Below are 18,748 nucleotides of genomic sequence, written 5' to 3'. Positions count from 1 at the left end.
TTGTATGTACTTTCTAAGTATATCTTAGACACCAATGACTGTGTTTCGGATGGCACGTTAAACTGTAGGTCCCGGCTGTCATTGAACAGTCTGACACCAGCCTAACCAAGGGGTATTAGGTTGCCCGGGTAACTGGGTTGAGGAGGTCAGATAGGCAGTCGCTCCTTGTAAAGCACTGGTACTCAGCTAAATCCGGTTAGACTGGAAGCCGACCCCAACATAGTTGGGAAAAGGCTCGGAGGATGATGATTTACTATATTAGTATTCCTATTTACCCCAAGATCTTAATTCCAATTTCAAAATCAGCTGACAGTTTTTTTTGCATTTTTATTTTCAAAATTGGAAGCATTTACTTTTATATTGCAACAACGTTCCAACATGGTTCCAATTTTGAAAAGAATGAAAGATAATTTTATAGTTCTATTTTATTCGTGAAGATAAAAATGGAAGCTAAATTGGTGTAATACACATTTTGTAGTTATATAAAAGAAATATTTTTCAAGAGAAATTCAGGTAAAGTAGGTTTTACGCTAAATTGTACATTACGTTATTATTTTTGGGAAGTGCTAGTTAATTAAGGCCTGTTGCTAATCGTTTTTAATTTGTTAAAAGTAAAAAGGTGGGTTTTGACTATGTTAGCGTTTTAATAATATTTATTACAAAAAGGATACTCAAAATATTGCAGTATCTTAGCAATCTGAATTACTAAGTATATCCTAACCTATTTTCTTTGTAATTTTTGAAAAGCAGGAATTATGATTCTTCCTTTATGGTCGTCGTTTCAATTCCGAAACTCACATAAAATACTATTCTATTGCCATTCAGAGACAGATAGATGAATTTTTATCGTCATTCCTTCTAAGGATAGGAGCGCATTTGATTCTTAACGTGCCTTGCTTCCTTAGAGCATTGAACCAACTGGGACCGGTACGAGCACAAATCCCACGCAACACATAGTGATAGCAATGTTTTATGTATTTTCGATTACACAGTTACACATGGACACGAAAACAATTAGAACGAGAATATATCAGACGTCAATAATATACCTAACATTTTATTTTAATTCCGGACAAACATTATGCTGAAAACCGCATCAAAATCACAAGCAATACACACTTACACTGAATCTAAGAATCTCCTTGTTTTGAAGTCAGTTAAAAAAATACAAACACAAGAATAAAATAATGATAGACGCTTTCGAACCTTTGCCGACACGAACAGGCAAAGGCATATCCAGTTAGTCGAATTCTCTAAGCTTCTAAGATTCGGAGCGCATTTGATTCCCAACGTGCCGTGGTACCAGAGATATTTATCACATTTGAACGTGGAACGTAACATTTGGCGGGAAAGCCGTATGTCAGGAACGCTGAGAAAATGGCGGAAAGTATACTCAAATCTTTATTAAATTCTTGACCGTTATTTGAAGCTTACTAGTTTGAGATAGGCACCTACGTGTTTTCCGCTTTTATCTCCGTCCTTTTCTACCCCATATCTTGCATCTCTCTCGCACACCGACCAGTTTCACTCCCCACCAGGCAGGAGGCGACGAGTGTTCTCGGCGGCCACAGTTCGTCATTGGCGTCTTGTTTTCCGCCCGAGAAGGTTGTCTAACCAACCGCTGTAGTATTTCGTTGAAAAATAAACTCAGTGCTCTCGCAGAACACAGGTGAGTTTATAATATTTTATACAATTTGTTAACGGTTTTACCGTTCGATATTCGATTTTGCGAAATCAAGTGTTAATATTTTGTACATCTACCCCTTTTTTGTCACGAGTTTCTTCCGTGTACTTTTTTTTCAGTAATTTGTTTTCAGAATGAGTGACTTATAAAGCAAATACAGATGCGGTAAATAATAAAGCTACCACAGCCCGTGCACGTGACTATGGAAAAGAAAGCAAGCCCGAAGTTCCTAAGGCACCTGTGGCCCTAGTTCAATCCTGCAAGGCGTTCAACGGTTTGACAAAAAAGAATGGTGTGAGGTGCGGTCCAACCAGCATCTCCTTAGTTCGGACTGATCACTACCGCACTTGAAGAGGGCTGATGGTGTCAAGAAAGCTTTTCGGCCTTGAAAGACTTGGTACGCTCCCCTCGGACTACCAGTAAGTCTGTTAGCCACCTCCCATGGGGGTCGGCTCATTATCACGGCGTGTGATGGTTTTCGGCCTTGAAAGACTTGGTACGCTCCCCTCGGACTGCCAGTAAGTCTGTTAGCCACCCCCCGTAGGGGTCGGCTCATTATCTCGGCGTGTGATGCTTTTCGGCCTTGAAAGACTTGGTACGCTCCCCTCGGACTGCCAGTAAGTCTGTTAGCCACCCCCCGTAGGGGTCGGCTCATTATCTCGGCGTGTGATGCTTTTCGGCCTTGAAAGACTTGGTACGCTCCGCCTAGGACTGCCAGTAAGTATGTTAGCCACCCCCCACAGGGGTTGGCTCATTTTCACGGACCCGCGCAGGGTACCAATCTTGCATGTTGCGAGACTCAGCATCATTACAAAGTGGGGACCAGTAAGTATACTAGCCACCCCCCACAGGGGTCGTTTCATTATCACGGACCCGCGCAGGGTACCAATCTTGCATTTTGCGAGTCGCAGCATCATTACAAAGCAGGGACCAGTAAGTATACTAGCCACCCCCCGCAGGGGTCGGCTCATTATCACGGACCCTCGCAGGGTACCAATCATGCATGTTGCGGGTCGTACCATCATTGCAATCTACCCTCGCAGGGTGGCTTTTTGGATCGACTTTCGAAGAGTCGCCATTATAACCTTCCCTCGAAGGGAAATGGTAATCACACTCACGCTGAATGGCGTGTGACGCAAAACTCTAAAAGCTCCCTTGGGATATCACGAGTAAATTACAATAGGAACCATGTCCAACAGAGGAAACAGAAAGCGTCCAGGACCGCAGGCGGACTTTGATGCGTCCAACAAGGCACGTAAGTTATGACTTTCCAGGCGGGTTGCCTAACATTATATCAAGACCAATGGAAAGAAATGGGAGCTCCGCCTTTCTTGTCAAAAATAATAACTGGGTATCGCATACCATTGGCCAAGAGCCACCTTTGATAGATAATGCCAGATTTGACCAGAGAGTCCAAAGAGATGGATGTCGTCATATCCCAAATGATAAAACAAAAAGTTCTATTGATAGCTGCAAATTCTGCCAGCTTTCTTTCCAATATGTTTCTTGTGCCCAAAAGGCGACGGAAAGAACCGTCCAATACTCAATCTCAAGGTTCTCAACAAGTTCATAATTACGGAACCCTTCAGTTTAATAAATGTTTTTCGGGTGCTAGAGTTTCTTCAGAAAGACGAATGGCTGTGCAAGTGGATCTCGCCCAGGCTTACTTCTACCTTCCGGTAGCCGGAGGTCACAGACATGTTCTTCGACTAGTATACAGAAGAAGACTGCTTCAGATTACGTGCCTACCATTTGGCTTAAGCACGGCACCCAAGACCTTCGCCACAGTGACCAATTTGGGTGGCTCAAACTTTGAAAACTCAAGGGTTACTTATAATTGTGTATCTCGATTTTCTGGTGGCTCACCAAGATATATTTGCCTACTTTGGGATCATTTGCACCACGTTTTGGATGGCAAGTGAATAAATCGCAAGCATTATCAACAAGATAATGACAAAACGCACTACGTGACAAACAGCACGACAAACTTAGAAGACCTGCATAGCTTGATAGGACTTTTAAACTTCGCAAGTTTTCGTTGTTCCATACGGCAGACTGCATTACCGGGCTCTCCTCACTTTCCTCAATGCAGTGTTGAACAGCAATCTATTCCTACCCTATTCATGGAACCTTGAGCCAAACGGTGAACAAACCATAAAAAGGGTTCTTATAAGTCACGATTGAAGTAATGATCATATTTTATAAAAATAACTACGAAAGTAATATACTGACAACATTAGAAATGATATTTTAGAACGATGTCTGTGGAACTTATGCAATCTTTTCAAACTTATTTGAAATCAAATATGTATAATAAAGGCCGTAAATTATTTTCTTAATTTTAATGAAATATGTAGTAAATCGTTTACATGTAAAATGAACCTAGAAGTCTTGACTGTCATACATAGAACCCTACTTAATTGAAGACCACGATACTAAGAACATTTTACATAAAAATGTGACGTTTTTGTCATCGGTCGGGTTATACCCACCATTTTGAAAAAGTGTCATTCTTTGGTTACATTGTGGGCTCACGGCTCGGTGAATGGAGTATAGCAATGTTGAACCTACCAGCAGATGCCTTAGCAGATCTAAAGTGGTGGCTGGTCAGCTGCCACCAAACCTTGGATATTCATTCGCCACTTCCCTGTCACCTTATAACCACGGACGCCTCCGATGTAGGATGGGGGCACAACTGAACGGAACTCCCGTAATGGGTTCATGGAACGAGAGAGAAAAAGGCTTTCACTGCGATCTGAAAGAGATGCTTGCAGTATTAACTGGAAAATCACGGCAAGTTGCTAAAGAGATCAACAGCCATTTTTCAATGCAAAAATGGGACTGTGGTGTCATATCTAAGAAATCAAGGTGGCACCCGATCAAGGAGCCTACCGAACTTGACGTACAGAGTATTCAGTTATCTTGAGCTGTATCAAATCTATCACGTCGTGAATCATATACCAGCCCTATTCAACAGTCAGGCAGACCATCTCTCCCGACACAAACCTCCACCGGAGTGGCATCTTGTATCAGCAGTGGACCTACTTGCCTCGAAGCGAGCCCAGGGACACATAGTTGTGTACTACGTGCCCCTAGATCTGAAGGACCCGAAAGCGGGGTTCCACGATACCTTTTTCTCAAGTTTTGACTTACCCGCTAGCATGGGTATTACCGCCACCTTACCTTATACCGTAGGTCCTCAGTCATCTCAATTCAGGAACGGGAGTTAATCTCATAGTAGTTCCTTCGGTGGCACCAGGTATTTTGGCGAGCAGATTTGAAGTCCCGATCATTAGCAGTACCCTACACACTGATGAACCTCGAGCAGAAACCGATAGACACAGCAACGGGGATACCCCCTGCCAAGGTCTGGGAAATGGGGGGGGGGGAGGCACAAGGAGTCTCTCCGACTGAAGTCTTCTTCAATCCACACGCAACACTTATCAATCAGCTTGGAGTCGATGGTTAAATTGGGGCGAAAAGTATGAAATTGGATCCTATGAATCCTTGAATCCCTATTTGGACCTATACTTACCCAATTTTTAGCAGACTTACACATAGTAAATAAACTAACATACAATACTATTTTATTACACAAGTCAGTTATAGCTACACTATGCAATGCAGAAACCACTGGAGAGCTAGGTTCACACGTTCTAGTCGGACACAATTTAAAATCAATAGCGCTGAGCAAACCTGTTCCCCGGGAAGCCGTCCATCTGGAATAATGACCAATTGGTAACCTACTTAAGTGCAGTAAACGTAGACGAGAATAATCCATTTGCAACTTCCAGGCACACTGCTGCTCTTTCTTTTGCTAGCTTGTTTCGGAAAGGCGAGTCCATGATCTTTCCTTGCTTGCAATAGACCCAGAACATTTCAAAAACAACAAAGATAATTTAATCTTATGGCCAGTCTTTGGCTCTAAGACCGACAGTTCTAGTCATAGGCAGTCGGGTTGTTGTTTGATGGATAATCAGGAAAATATAAATCTAAGTCCAGTGTATTGGGTCAGAAAGACTAAAGCCTTGTTAGAAGATAGACGGACATCGGCTAATTCCTTAAATTTATTTATATCCGTTAGAGGCCAACCAAAGGCAGGCACCCGAACGATGATGCGGGTGGATTAAGACATTGTTAAAAGAGGCAGGAATAACTACAACCCCAGGAAGCTTCCACTCGGCGGTAGCGTCAAAATCTGTGTTGACAATATACTTTTGGACGATATATTAGCAAAGGGTAATTGGCGATCAGGCAATACATTTGCCCATTTTTACAGAAGGGAAAGATACCCACTAAATAGAAGTAGCAAGTTATCTCGATTATTTAATTAATCCAGCTGATTAATGTCTATATTTTTGTTACTATTGTTATTAAGAAGTATCGCAATGTTTTTGTTAATTACTATTAGAAAATGAAATCAATTTTGCTTTTGTTCTTGCATCTCTCTTTTAATTTTTATTACTCATCCTTCGAGCCCATTTCCCAACTATGTTGGGGTCGGCTTCCAGTCTAACAGGATGTAGCTGAGTACCAGTACCAGTTAACTTTGATTACATTAGTATTCCAGGACGCAATACACATACTTACATGTGATTACTCGTGTACCTAAGTACCTATTTACATACACAATTTCATTGTGCTTTTGCTCACATTGGCGTCCACTTCCACCAGGCGATAACAAACACGTCTCAAACTAGTAAGCTTCAAATAACGGTCAAGAATTTAATAGCAGCGTTTTACCTGAAATAAAACGCATATTAAATACTTACCTTATTTGAAGCTTACATTTTAATTTCTGCCTGGTGTTTTCGACTCAATGACGAACTGTGGCCGCCGAGAACACTCGTCGCCTCCTGCCTGGTGGGGAGTGAAACTGGTCGGTGTGCGAGAGAGATGCAAGATATGGGGTAGAAAAGGACGGAGATAAAAGCGGAAAACACGTAGGTGCCTATCTCAAACTAGTAAGCTTCAAATAAGGTAAGTATTTAATATGCGTTTTATTTCAGGTAAAACGCTGCTATTTATTTGCTATTCGAAGTAAAATTGATGATAACGGGCTGTTATAGACATTTGTGTTTGTAATCATTTTGTGATGATATGAATTTAATCTGTGGAAGGATTGCTTTGTAAGTAGATTTAAAGAAAACTGTGTTCATACTTTTTCAAAATGAAGATGGAAATGTTTTGACTTATTTGGATAGCCTTACATACCTTTCAATTTTATAATTTTCTCCTTTAAAAAAAAATAACGTTACTTATATTATATACAAGGTGTTGATTTGCATTTGTGCCATACTTCAGGAGGAGGATATAAAATACGTAAATAATCGATTGGAATTACAATAGACGGGAAATAGCTAATACGCACTGCTATTTTTGTCATTGTAATGTCGTAGTATTTCAGAAGTAATCCAATTTTATGAGTGAAATTTATGAATAATCGTTGCGTATGCTTTGTGTTTGCGTTTGTGTGAGGGCGCAGCACGGTTTTAAGGCCAGTAACACACGCGCCAAGTTTAAATACGGCTAGATGACATTGACGGAATTCCGAAAAAAAAATTAAAAAAAAAAAAATACGTACCAATTTTTTTGGTGATTTTAGTCGAGAATCATTAGCATAATTACGTCCTTGAATATGGTACGGATGCAAATCAACAGCTTGTATACCTAAGTAGTTCTACTAACTTCTGGGAGCGATTATATTGGCTAAATAGGAACTACTCCGCGCACCAGGATAAAAAGAAGTCTGTAATCTTAATAGAAGAAAAAGAAGTCTTTCTCAATAAGTCAGTTATCTAACACTATGAATGACATTAGCGCATTCAAACAAACAACCAAACTCTTCAGCTTTATAATATTAAAAGTGTAGATATGATGCATTGCGAAAAGTTAGAAAACTTGATCTCAGGATCAGTGGCCAGGATTTGACTGTCCACAGTTTTCCTCAACCTTTTTCTATCGTGCATTTTGCTGGCTTTATGCCCAAAAACTATAATCTGGCAAGGTTTTTCCCTGCCTCTGCGGTTTGTTTTGTTTCTAACCGAGCGAAGTATTTTCCAAAAAGAGCAATACTAATCTAGAGAGACTGTTTTCAGAGCGTAAAGTTTGTCATTGTCAGCCTAGGTATTTCGGAGTGCTCTATTTAAGTATAGCCTATGTCACCTGAGACAGTGTAACTTCTTAACAGTGACAGATTTTTCAAACGGGTCAGTAGTTTTAGAACCAAACGAATAAAATAATTGTCTTCTCTAATATATGTAATCTTGTATGTACCAGACCATGGGACTATGTACATGTATGTAGTCTCGACATATTTTTTTTAACGACGTCAAAAATCATCAAATGACCCCTCCCGCTGTGGGTTAGCAGCGGTGAGGGAGTGTCAGACTCTTACTGACTAAAAACCGTCGTGTTCCGTCATAGGCCTTTTATGTACCAGGGCCGCGGTATCTCTTGCGAACAACTCGCAGCCCCGGCAGGAGTCTCGACATTTTGGACGGCGAACGCGGGGCCAAAGCCAACACGCTGAAAAGCCCTTTTGAGAAAATTTGAATGAAACGGTGACACATCATCATCCTCCGAGCCTTTTCCCAACTATGTTGGGGTCGGCTTCCAATCTAACCGGATTCAGCTGAGTACCAGTGCTTTACAAGAAGCGACTGCCTATCTGACCTTCTCAACCCAGTAACCCGGGCAACCCGATACCCCTTGGTTAGACTGGTGTCAGACTTACTGGCTTCTGACTACCCGTAACGACTGCCAAGGATGTTCAATGACAACCGGGACCTACAGTTTAACGTGCCATCCGAAACACAGTCATTGGTGTCTAAGATATACTTAGAAAGTACATACAAACTTAGAAAAGTTGCATTGGTACTTGCCTGACCTGGAATCGAACCCGCGCCTTCATACTCGAGAGGTTGGTTCTTTGCCCACTAGGCCACCACGACTGAATGAAACGGTGACACAATATAAAATTATTATTACTTTAGAAGAACACTGCATTTTATTCATACACAATAGGTACATTATTTGCAAAAATCTCTTCACATAAGTCACAAAATTAAGAATCTCATCTTGTCAATTCGTGCCTATAAGTCGTTACGCGTATTTTTCGTCAAACATGAAACGGTTTGAGTTCGTGATTGCGTCAGATTTTTGTTTCTTTCTCTTCTGTATATTATATTGTTATAATTTTCTTTGTAGACAGTAACAAGCTATGTTTTTAGATTCTTTCTCTTTGATAAATTACTGCGAATATGTTCGGGATTTGAATTGGATTTGTTCTTATTGTAGACTGGCTGTTTCACATAGTTCTGCCTCCGTTTCGAATGAGTTACTCCATAGCACAGTTTAAATATATGTAGTCCATAGTCACTCCTTCGGAGCGATTAAAAAGTATTTTATGTCATTTCTTAGGTTTTGGCAGTTGGTAGTTTACTGGTTTTTGCGTAAAAGCGCGATAAATAGACAGACAAATATGTATATCGCATTAAGTAGTTAGGATTGAATTTATTGATAATTTATTGACGTTAAAAATATATATAGGTAGGTCTGAACTGCATTTTAAAACTAAGCTGATAATCAATATTTTTCATACGACAAATCAAAAGACAGCCCCAAAACGCCCTTTATCGCTTCTTTTAAAATAAACGTTAAAAAAGCTTAACCAAATTGGAATACAATAAGTATCTAAAACAATAAGAAGTCCTCACCACAGAATAAGTTCCAACTCGAAACAGAAGCGACACAACACTATTTTACCTAACCGTTGTTATATGTAAGCAATAGCAGTTCCGAGCAATTCCAGAGCAATTCACTTGCATTCGGAATACAATTATTTAGAGCAATTCGTTTCTCTCAGTTGACTCTAACTAGTTGCAGAAGATAAGTGGCTAGCAATGAATGGTCCTGTCTAGGATGCGATCGCTCTTTGTTTCGTATGTTCGTGTTGAATTAAGGTGTAATACGTTTTCGTTGGTTTGTTTTGGTTTAGGAGTTCTGAATGCGAGAATATTCGACAATGTTTTCACGACAGTAAGTGTGTGTGGCAGCTAACTGGTTGAAAAAGCAGTTCAATCTAACAGCCTAGCCCTTTGACTGAACAAAGCTTTTCAATCACTCATCTTGTTTTATAACTGAAAATTCCTGCCCATACAGATTAAAGAATTATTTATTTTTTTCAGGAAAGTAAGGCCCATACAAATAGAATATAAAGAATCATTACCGTTTAATAGATTGTCTGTGCTAAAGAGAAAACTATAGTGATTGCATGTGAAAGAGTTAGATTGATGAGTCCAAAAATAACAAAATCAAAAATCTTCAACAGACCCTAAGCTACACTCCCATTTTCATCACTTTTCTAATACCGTTTCACGTTATTAAATCCGAACTATCATGTTCCAACCGCGACTAACTCTAATAAAGCTTGAACTTGCAACTAATTTAATCTGGCCGAAGTTTCTGGAACATATGTGCTACAAATCTGAACGCCCCTTACAATGTTTGTCTTGCCGATGGTATGCAGATTGTAAGCCGTCGTTGTAGTTGGACTTTAGGAAGATCAATATTTTTGATTGGTTTAATTTGGAGACTTATTATCATCTGATTTGCCTTTTCCCAACTATGTTGGGGTCAGCTTCAAGTCTAACTACAGTAAAGTACCAGTGTTTACAAGGAGCGACTGCTTATCTGACCTTCTCAATTTAGTTTTCCGAGCAACCCAATACCCCTTGGTTAGACTGGCGTCAGACTTACTGGTCTAGAACTACCCGTAACGACTGCCAAAGATGTTCAAATGATAGCCGGGACCTACTGTTTATCGTGCCATTCGAAATACCGAAGAACTCTTTATGACATAATGGTCACTCATCCACGGACCGACCGCGCCAAGCGTTGCTTAACTTTATGATCGATCGATCCGTGCGGTTTTGACTTGGCCACAAGTTCTTCATAAACATATGTGCTACAAATCTGAACGCCCCTTACAATGTTTGTCTTGCCGATGGTATGCAGATTGTAAGCCGTCGCTGTAGTTGGGCTTTAGGAAGATCAATGTTTTTGATTGGTGTAATTTGGAGGGTGATTATCTGCCTAGCCTTTTCCCAACTATATTGGGGTCTAACTACAGTGAAGTACCAGTGTCTTACAAGAAGCGACTGCTTATCTGACCTTCTCAACCCAGTTTCCCGGGCAATCCAATACCCCTTGGTTAGACTGGCGTCAGACTTAACGGTCTAAGACTACCAGTAATGACAGCCGGGACCTACAGTTTATAGTGTCTTATGAAGCACAGAAAAATTTGTTAGGACAAGATGCGCATGACACATCCATGGGCCTAACGTGCCAAGTGTTGCTGAACCTTATGATCGATCGATTTGAATTAGCCACGAGGTCTCCATGAACGTAGTGCTACAAATCTGAATCTCCCTTATAATGTTTGTCTTGAATGTTATGCAGATTGTAAGCTGACATTTTAATAGGTCTGTAGTTGGACCTTTGGAAGATCAATGTTTTTGATTGGTGTAATTTGGAGGGTCTAATTTTTTTATTGTCGTAAAGAGACTTTGAGATGATACCTTGGTGTGTCGTTTAGGGCAATAGACGAATTTAATATTTGAATGTTAGAAGTTTTAGTTGTGGAGTATCTAGCTCGAAAATATTGCCGAGATTTTTATAATCAAACAAAGTTTATAGTACAAAATTGTGTGCATCATTTATTTGCAGGGACAATTTATTGAAAGGCGGATATTTTAAGGACTTTTTTTCGAATAGAACAGTCAAAAGTTGCCTATTCTTTTTTTGGAAGAGGGACCGTCAGAGTTTATCATAATTCGCCTGTCGGGCTCTATCGAGTTATTGAGAATTTCAGTTTTTACCATATAAGCCTTTTAAAAAAACAAATTATCATCAATGTATCTCACATCCATAAATTAACATGGTCTTCTCCATCTTTGCAGAAGCGGAGACAGCTGTCCAGATGAACTCTATGGCTCCTAACTCTAGGGGCTGACAAGATGACGTCGGCTGGTCTTTTGGTCTTCTGCTCGGTACTCACCAGGACATTATGCGTTATTGCTCCACAGATACCAGGTATTGTGCTTTTTATTTTTAAGCTACATAAAGTTCATAATTACGGGACTTAATCGCGATACCTTCCTAAAGACCGCCCATTGTGTCTTCTTCAACTTCAAAATTTTCTGTTTTGTTCTTGTTGATTTTTAATTGGTGTGCATAATCTATATATATAAAAATGAAACCCGCTTTCCGTTGTCACGATATAACATGAAAACAGCTTGACCGATTTGGCTGAAAATTAGAGGGAAGGTAACTTAGACCCGGGAAAAGGTTTTAGGATAGTTTTTGTCACCATCCGGCTACGGTACGAGGGTGAAACCGCGGGTGAAAGCTAGTAAAGAATATATCTATCTATCTAAAAAAGGTACGAACATTTTTTTCTTACCCCGATGCTTCGGTTAAAATGCTCCGACCGTAGTCACGAGTGGACTTTGATATGGATATCATTATCCTTTAGTTTACTCCAATCTCATTTAAGATCGGCATTCATGTCATTTCTTCCATACTTCTCTATTTAATGACATCACATAAGTAAATTTAATTTGCATAGTACGACCTTTTCTTACATTTCTTTATATGACGTCATCTCACTAGCAACCATCTTTCTAAGCATTTCATTTTTCGCCTTCAAATATAGAAATGGAAGACTAAATATTATAATATACATAAACAAGCTTTTGAAGGTTATCCAGGCGTTACCCTGAAAGTCTTTCCAAAGAGTTATCATATTACCTTTCTTAGACATAAATAAGTAAAGGTAAACAACTGATGTTAGTTATTATCAGTAGCCGAGATAAAGCTAGATAGACAATGGGTGATTAAATAAGTACTAAACAAATACAAGATAAAGATAAAATAACTTTAATAGAAGTAGTAAAAGAAAAGCAAACAATACAATTAAGATGTAAGTTAATAATGTCAATAAACGGACTAGACAGCCTTGATCGATAGAATGTTGAGAAAAGGGATAATAGTATTAATGTATAACATTTATAATAGTGTCAGACAGTTGTTATTACAGAAATAAGTTTCGCAAATAACTACATCAATATGTACTAATATAAAAATGGGATTGTGTTTGCTGGTTTCTTTATTGTGATCTCACTTACCGAATTAATAATTGAGATAATTGGTACAGAGGTGGTGGAACTATTAGATCAGTTAGATACCTACAAGCTGTTGATTTGCATCCGTGCCATAGTCAAGGACGTAATTATACTAATGATGCTCAACCCAAATCAACAAAAAAATCGGCAGGAAAATTTTTGATTTTTTTTTTTTTTTCGAAAATCCGTCAATGTCATCTAGCCGTATTTAAACTTGGCGCGTGTGTTACTGGCCTTAAAACCGTGCTCCGCCCTCACACAAACCCAAACAGAAAGCATACGTAACGATCATTCATAAATTTCATTCATAAAATTGGATTACTTCTGAAATGCTACGACATTACAATGACAAAAAAAGCCGTGCGTATTAGCTATTTCCCGTCCACTGTAATTACAATCGATTATTTACGTATTTCATGTCCTCCTCCTGACGTATGGCACAAATGCAAATCAACACCTTGTATATTATGGCCGTAGAGGTGAAATATAATTCAAATTGATTCTCTTTTTGATGATTTGATTGATCTGATTTTTCATAAGTCTATTAACTGACTTCAATAAAAGTTGCAAGTTTGAACTGTATGTAAGTATGTTTGTGTGATTTTGATGCGGTCTTCAGCGTAGTGTCTGGTGTCTGTTAGAAGTAGAAAAAGTTTAAGGTGAATTATTGAAATCGTTTTTTAGGGTTCCGTTTCTAGTTTTTCAAATTACCAGACATTGTATAGACATAAATGACGATATAAATATGGAGTGTCTTTACTCAAAGCGTTTTTTCTAGACCTCTTTTTGTTTTAACATTCTATGATATCATCTTCTATAATGTCATTCATATTATATTTTAATGGACTTGAATTTAATCTAACTTGATATTATGTGTTTATTTAGAACAATTTTCATAAGGCTTTCATAGACAAATAGTTCTTTCATATTCAGACGACGCACGAGTATTGATTACTAAACTTGTTGAGAATAGAACGTCTGATTATTTTTGTAACTATTACGTTATATTTTATGATATTGACTCTACCATGTATACTAATATGAATGAAGAGGAAACATTTGGTTGTGTGTTTGTTTGTTTGTACCCTAAAAGCTGGGAAACTACTGAACTGTCAAAAAAAACGGCTAGTCAAAAATAAAAGTATAACAGGTCGAGCCTAATTTATAGGTAGACGACTAATATTCAATTTAGTTCCAACCAAGTCGAATTATATCGGGTGTGTCGTTCATAATCACATTAAATGAAATGCGTTAATATACTGGTTAATATATGTCGATTAACAGAAATAAAAAAGAAATATACGTAAAAATAAAAAAAATGAATTTTTCAAACAAAGTAAATAGAATAAAAATGTGCGAAAATTAAAACACCATATAAAAGTCAGTTATTACAAACAACTGAAATTCTCCCTTGAAAACTGACAGCTGTCAACTGAGCAAAACATTCGATACTCCTAACTTTATCTCTGCTTTACACATGATTTTGTAAATTATAAAAACGAAAAATGACTCCTGTGGTTAACCCACTGAATGGATTAGGTTATTTTTTTTACAATTCGCCATAGAATATCATAAAGTATATGTGATAGGATTTAATGTGATTATGAACGACACACTCTGTATAACTTCATAAAAAATAAAATGTTCAAGGAATTCCTTACCTTGATAGACAATTTGATGTAATTCCCGCTACCAAAGATCTCAAAGGAGGTACTACTCAGAAACAAGACTGTTGCCGGCAGCAGTATTCTAAATTCAAAAACACTTTCCACCAATTTAATTCCAATCTAAGACAGGTCAAATTACCTCCCAAATTGAGCAATATTTACAAACAAAAAAAAACGCGAGAATTTTCTCCGAAGAAAGAAAAAATCACAAATTAAGAAGCAAACGTTGAATTTAAAAGAAAATCCGGCTAATTACTAATTAGGGTGAGTTTTTACCCCAAGGAAAGTCTGGGGCCCATTGCGGGAAGAATTAAGAGGTACCTTATAACAGTTTTGCGAGTCCTGAAGAAGAGGACCGACTTCTGCCAAGCTTTTTTGTACTTAATGTTGAAGGTTTTGTGAAAAAAGTATGTAATCTTTGGAGGAAAGCCACTTATTTAAAGGCAAGTGGTTTTGAGCAAAATTAAGATTTATTTAACTTGTTTGGGACAGAAATTAAGGGTCTTCCATGACTTACGGCTTAGTGTTTTTATCGTCTGCTATCATTGAGGGTTTTTTTTTCTTTTTGCTGCTTTTGTTCCTTTCTGAATTATTTCTCGGTTCTGAATAAAATTCATCAACGTTATTTGACTTTGCATCCAAACAAACTTTTTTAGAATAAGTCATGTCTACCAATAGATAGAACCAAAAATCAATGAGGAGATCTCCATACTTTTCAAATGCTTCGTAGCTCTGAGCAGAAATTCCAAGAAAACCTTAGTTGGTAAGCAATAAATAATAAAATAAGGTGCGTAATAAATCTCGTTTGTAGACCAAAGAATTTATGAGATAGGTAATAATTTCAGCGCTCGAATAAAACTAGAAAAGAGTAATTAAAGAACAATGGCGAAGATATTCCCGATATTTTTGGTACGAATGTAATAATTTTAGATAAGGATTCTACGAGGAGATTATTTTCGGTAGCATTTTCCTGTGCGAATCTGACCTTCTTTGTCCACGGAATTATTATTGCTTGGTCACAGATTCCATTAATTATTACCCAGTTTTGTGTTAAGTGTTTTATTTCATTTCTGCTGTATTGTTTACAGATGTTTTATTTGATATACTTGTGTGTGTGTAAGTTATGTACATAAACATTGTCGTAGTATGCCTAAGTTGGGGAGCGCTTAGTAGTATTCAAGTCGCTGGGTCATATAAAGATAATGTGCATGTTTATTTTACACACACACTTAGGCCTCATTTACGGAGACGCGGGGCGTCGCGCGTTGCGTTGAGCGGCGCGGCCCGCACTGAATTCAAAGATATGGCGTTGTATGAGTGCGTTTACGGAGAAGCGATTTTAGACGCGTTTGTTTGAATTAGGGCGTTTTTTGCGGCCGAGCCCGCGGATGGCACCGACGCGTCCCACGCGGCGTTTATCGCGGCGGCGCACGCAGCGGCAATTCTCGATGAAGCTATGTCCGAGGCGGAATCTTCTGTCAGTCTTATTTAGAAATCATGCAACACAGACGTAGTCACCGTGCAATGGAGTATGATATGATCGACTTTTTTTTAGGAGAAAATTCAATGTTAAAAAGTGAATTATTATATATTAAATACAATATGGCTCCCATCTCTCGCCAACATAAAACTAGTCGATTTGATCGAGGCGAGCGTGCGCCGCCGCGTTGCCCGCCGCGTTGCCCGCCGCGTACTTCGCTACACGCTAGAGGATTCGCCGCGGGCACCGCCGCGGACACCGCCACGCTTCCCGCCTCGCTTCTCTATGAACATGGTCGTATATGGCTATAAGTTTGTTTTTACGCGTGCGATGATGCGTGCCGCTTCACGCGCCGCCCCACCGTAAACAGAAAAAACGTCCGACGCGCTGCGAGACACCACGCCATACGCGACGCGAGACGCCCCGCGTCTCCATAAATGAGGCCTTATGGTTTACCCGCTTTCGTAACACAAAACTTCCGTAGAAGATACCTAATCTTCTGTCTATGTATATAAAAATGAAACCCGCTTTCCGTTGTCACGACATAACATGAAAACGGCTTGACCGATTTGGCTGAAAATTAGAGGGGAGGTAACTTAGACCCGAGATAAGGTTTTAGGATAGTTTTTGTCACCATCCGGCTACGGGACGCGGGTGAAACCGCGGGTGAAACCGCGGGAGAAAGCTAGTTAACACTATTTTTCGATTTGAAACTTTGTATTTTATATTTTAGTCAATTTAAGACCGTCACAAATATCATTTTTTCGTCAAGAAACAATCACACAAACACGGAAGTTTTTTGTAATGACCTAAAATCATGTCAGCCAAAAAGAAAACCACCATTACAATTCAAATCGAAGTAGAAATATCGTGATGAAGAGAAGTAAATATTTTTGTACCATGACAAATGTTCGCTTTATGAGCATTTGGCAGTCATGGAAAAGGCTTATAGGTAGTTTATGGTTATCTTTAAAGGAGACAGGTAGTGACATGGGCAAGATCGTGAAGTTTGAAAAAAAAAAAGCAACCAATTTGTAGGCTTTTGTTTTGCGTTGGATGTTACCTATAAAATATGTGAATCTTTATTTTTACACATAATTGTCTGGGACGTATCTTAGAGCCTGGACGCATACATAGGATTCTTTCATCCCCATTCAAGTACGGGAAGTGGTTCCCTCAGGATGCGGTTGGAACCGTTGGCGGAAAGCAGTTTACAATAAGACTTCGTCTAAAGTCTAAATACTGTTACAGACGGGACTATCATTAAATATTTACCGCTGGCTATAGTGAAACGCGCAGTCGCTCCTTGTAAAGCACTGGTACTCAGCTACATTCGTTTAGACTAGAAGCCGACCCCAACATAGTTGGGACAAAGGCTCGGAAGATGATGATGGCTATAGTGAAAGTACTACTGGGCAATAAAACCACATTTTAAAGTAACCCTTTCGTTTTGCCAACAGATTTCAAAACCGGTGACAAGAAGATCATCAACGGTCCCTTCTGGCACGAAGTCTTCACGGAGACTTACGAAGACCACGATGATGACCCGTCTACTACTACTTCGGAACCGCTCCCTTTCTTCGAAGATGATGCTTCTACTAATAATGTGACGGCTCAGCTTGGGTCGAGAGTGCACCTACACTGTCGAGTTCATGATTTGGGGGAGAAGACGGTGAGTTGAATTTAGTGGTACAATTTGAACGATTGTCAGAAGCCAGTAAGTCTGACACCAGTCTAACCAAGGAGTATCGGGTTGCCCGGGTAACTGGGTTGAGGAGGTCAGATATGCAGTCGCTTCTTGTAAAGCACTGGTACTCAGCTGAATCCGGTTAGACTGGAAGCCAACCCCAACATGATTGGGAAAAAGGCTCTTAGGATGATGAATATTGTAATGTCACTCAATTTTAGGGACTGCTTAAATATCATTTTAAGTCTGTCATATTAAAGGCAATTTCTGCGAAATAAATACTTTTAAGTTAAATAACGTTTGATTATTTCGAGATCAGTGATTAGGAAATTTTAATAAACGTGATAGATGAATTATAATTATTGATAGTTTCTGAAACATTTTTATCTAAGTACATTTTAAGAGACAAAAATCTGCTTGCTAAATAAAATCTTTGAAAAAGCAAGCCCTGTAGAGAGCACTATAAAAACTATAGAGTTTAAAAGCGTCAGCTTAAATAGTTTATACCAAAACTACGTATGTGGTACAGTCTCAAGATTGCACCAAAACACAGCTTAGTTGTAAGTGACACTAGCGCACAACTTCATACAATATTAAATCCTTTTATATCAACTAGATTATACGCTGCAAAGAACCGCAGACACCCATTACGGTATGTGAGACTCAAAGTTAAACATCTCTCTCATTTTATAATACAAACAATGAGAAGGTTTATTAATGCTTCTACTTTATGCATTAGAATTATGATGTTACGGAGGTCATAAAACTAGGAACTACTCTACTTATAAATGTTTGCTAGAGTGGTTTTTGCTGTGACAACATGTACAGGTATAAAATTTTCTCTTTTCCTTTTAATGCATACCTTCTAGTGTATAGAGCTCTTATCTTATTTAAAATTCTAGCTCAGGACTTGGTAATTTTCTTTGATGTAATGAGACTGTCCTCTATCTGTCCTTATGACTCACTATATTATGTATGTTCATCATAGTATGAGTGGCTCTGGGTGACGATATTTGACGCAGCAGATTGTAAGTAGAGATTTAG

At 38.9% G+C, this 18,748-nt stretch overlaps 1 protein-coding gene across 1 annotated transcript in view; it reads left to right on the top strand.

The window, feature by feature from the left end:
• Positions 1-11,703: 11,703 nt before the first annotated feature.
• The window catches only part of LOC124642183 (lachesin-like), a 40,077-nt gene continuing 33,032 nt past the window's right edge, over positions 11,704-18,748 (top strand). Inside the window, exons 1-2 of the mRNA XM_047180495.1 lie at positions 11,704-11,779; positions 17,478-17,689. Of these exons, the coding sequence (XP_047036451.1) occupies positions 11,704-11,779; positions 17,478-17,689 (288 nt within the window). The remainder of the gene's footprint in view (positions 11,780-17,477; positions 17,690-18,748) is intronic.

Source organism: Helicoverpa zea, chromosome 24 (genome assembly GCF_022581195.2).
Source record: "Helicoverpa zea isolate HzStark_Cry1AcR chromosome 24, ilHelZeax1.1, whole genome shotgun sequence".
Taxonomy (NCBI): Eukaryota; Metazoa; Arthropoda; class Insecta; order Lepidoptera; family Noctuidae; genus Helicoverpa; species Helicoverpa zea.
This window is presented reverse-complemented; position numbering and strand designations above follow the sequence as displayed.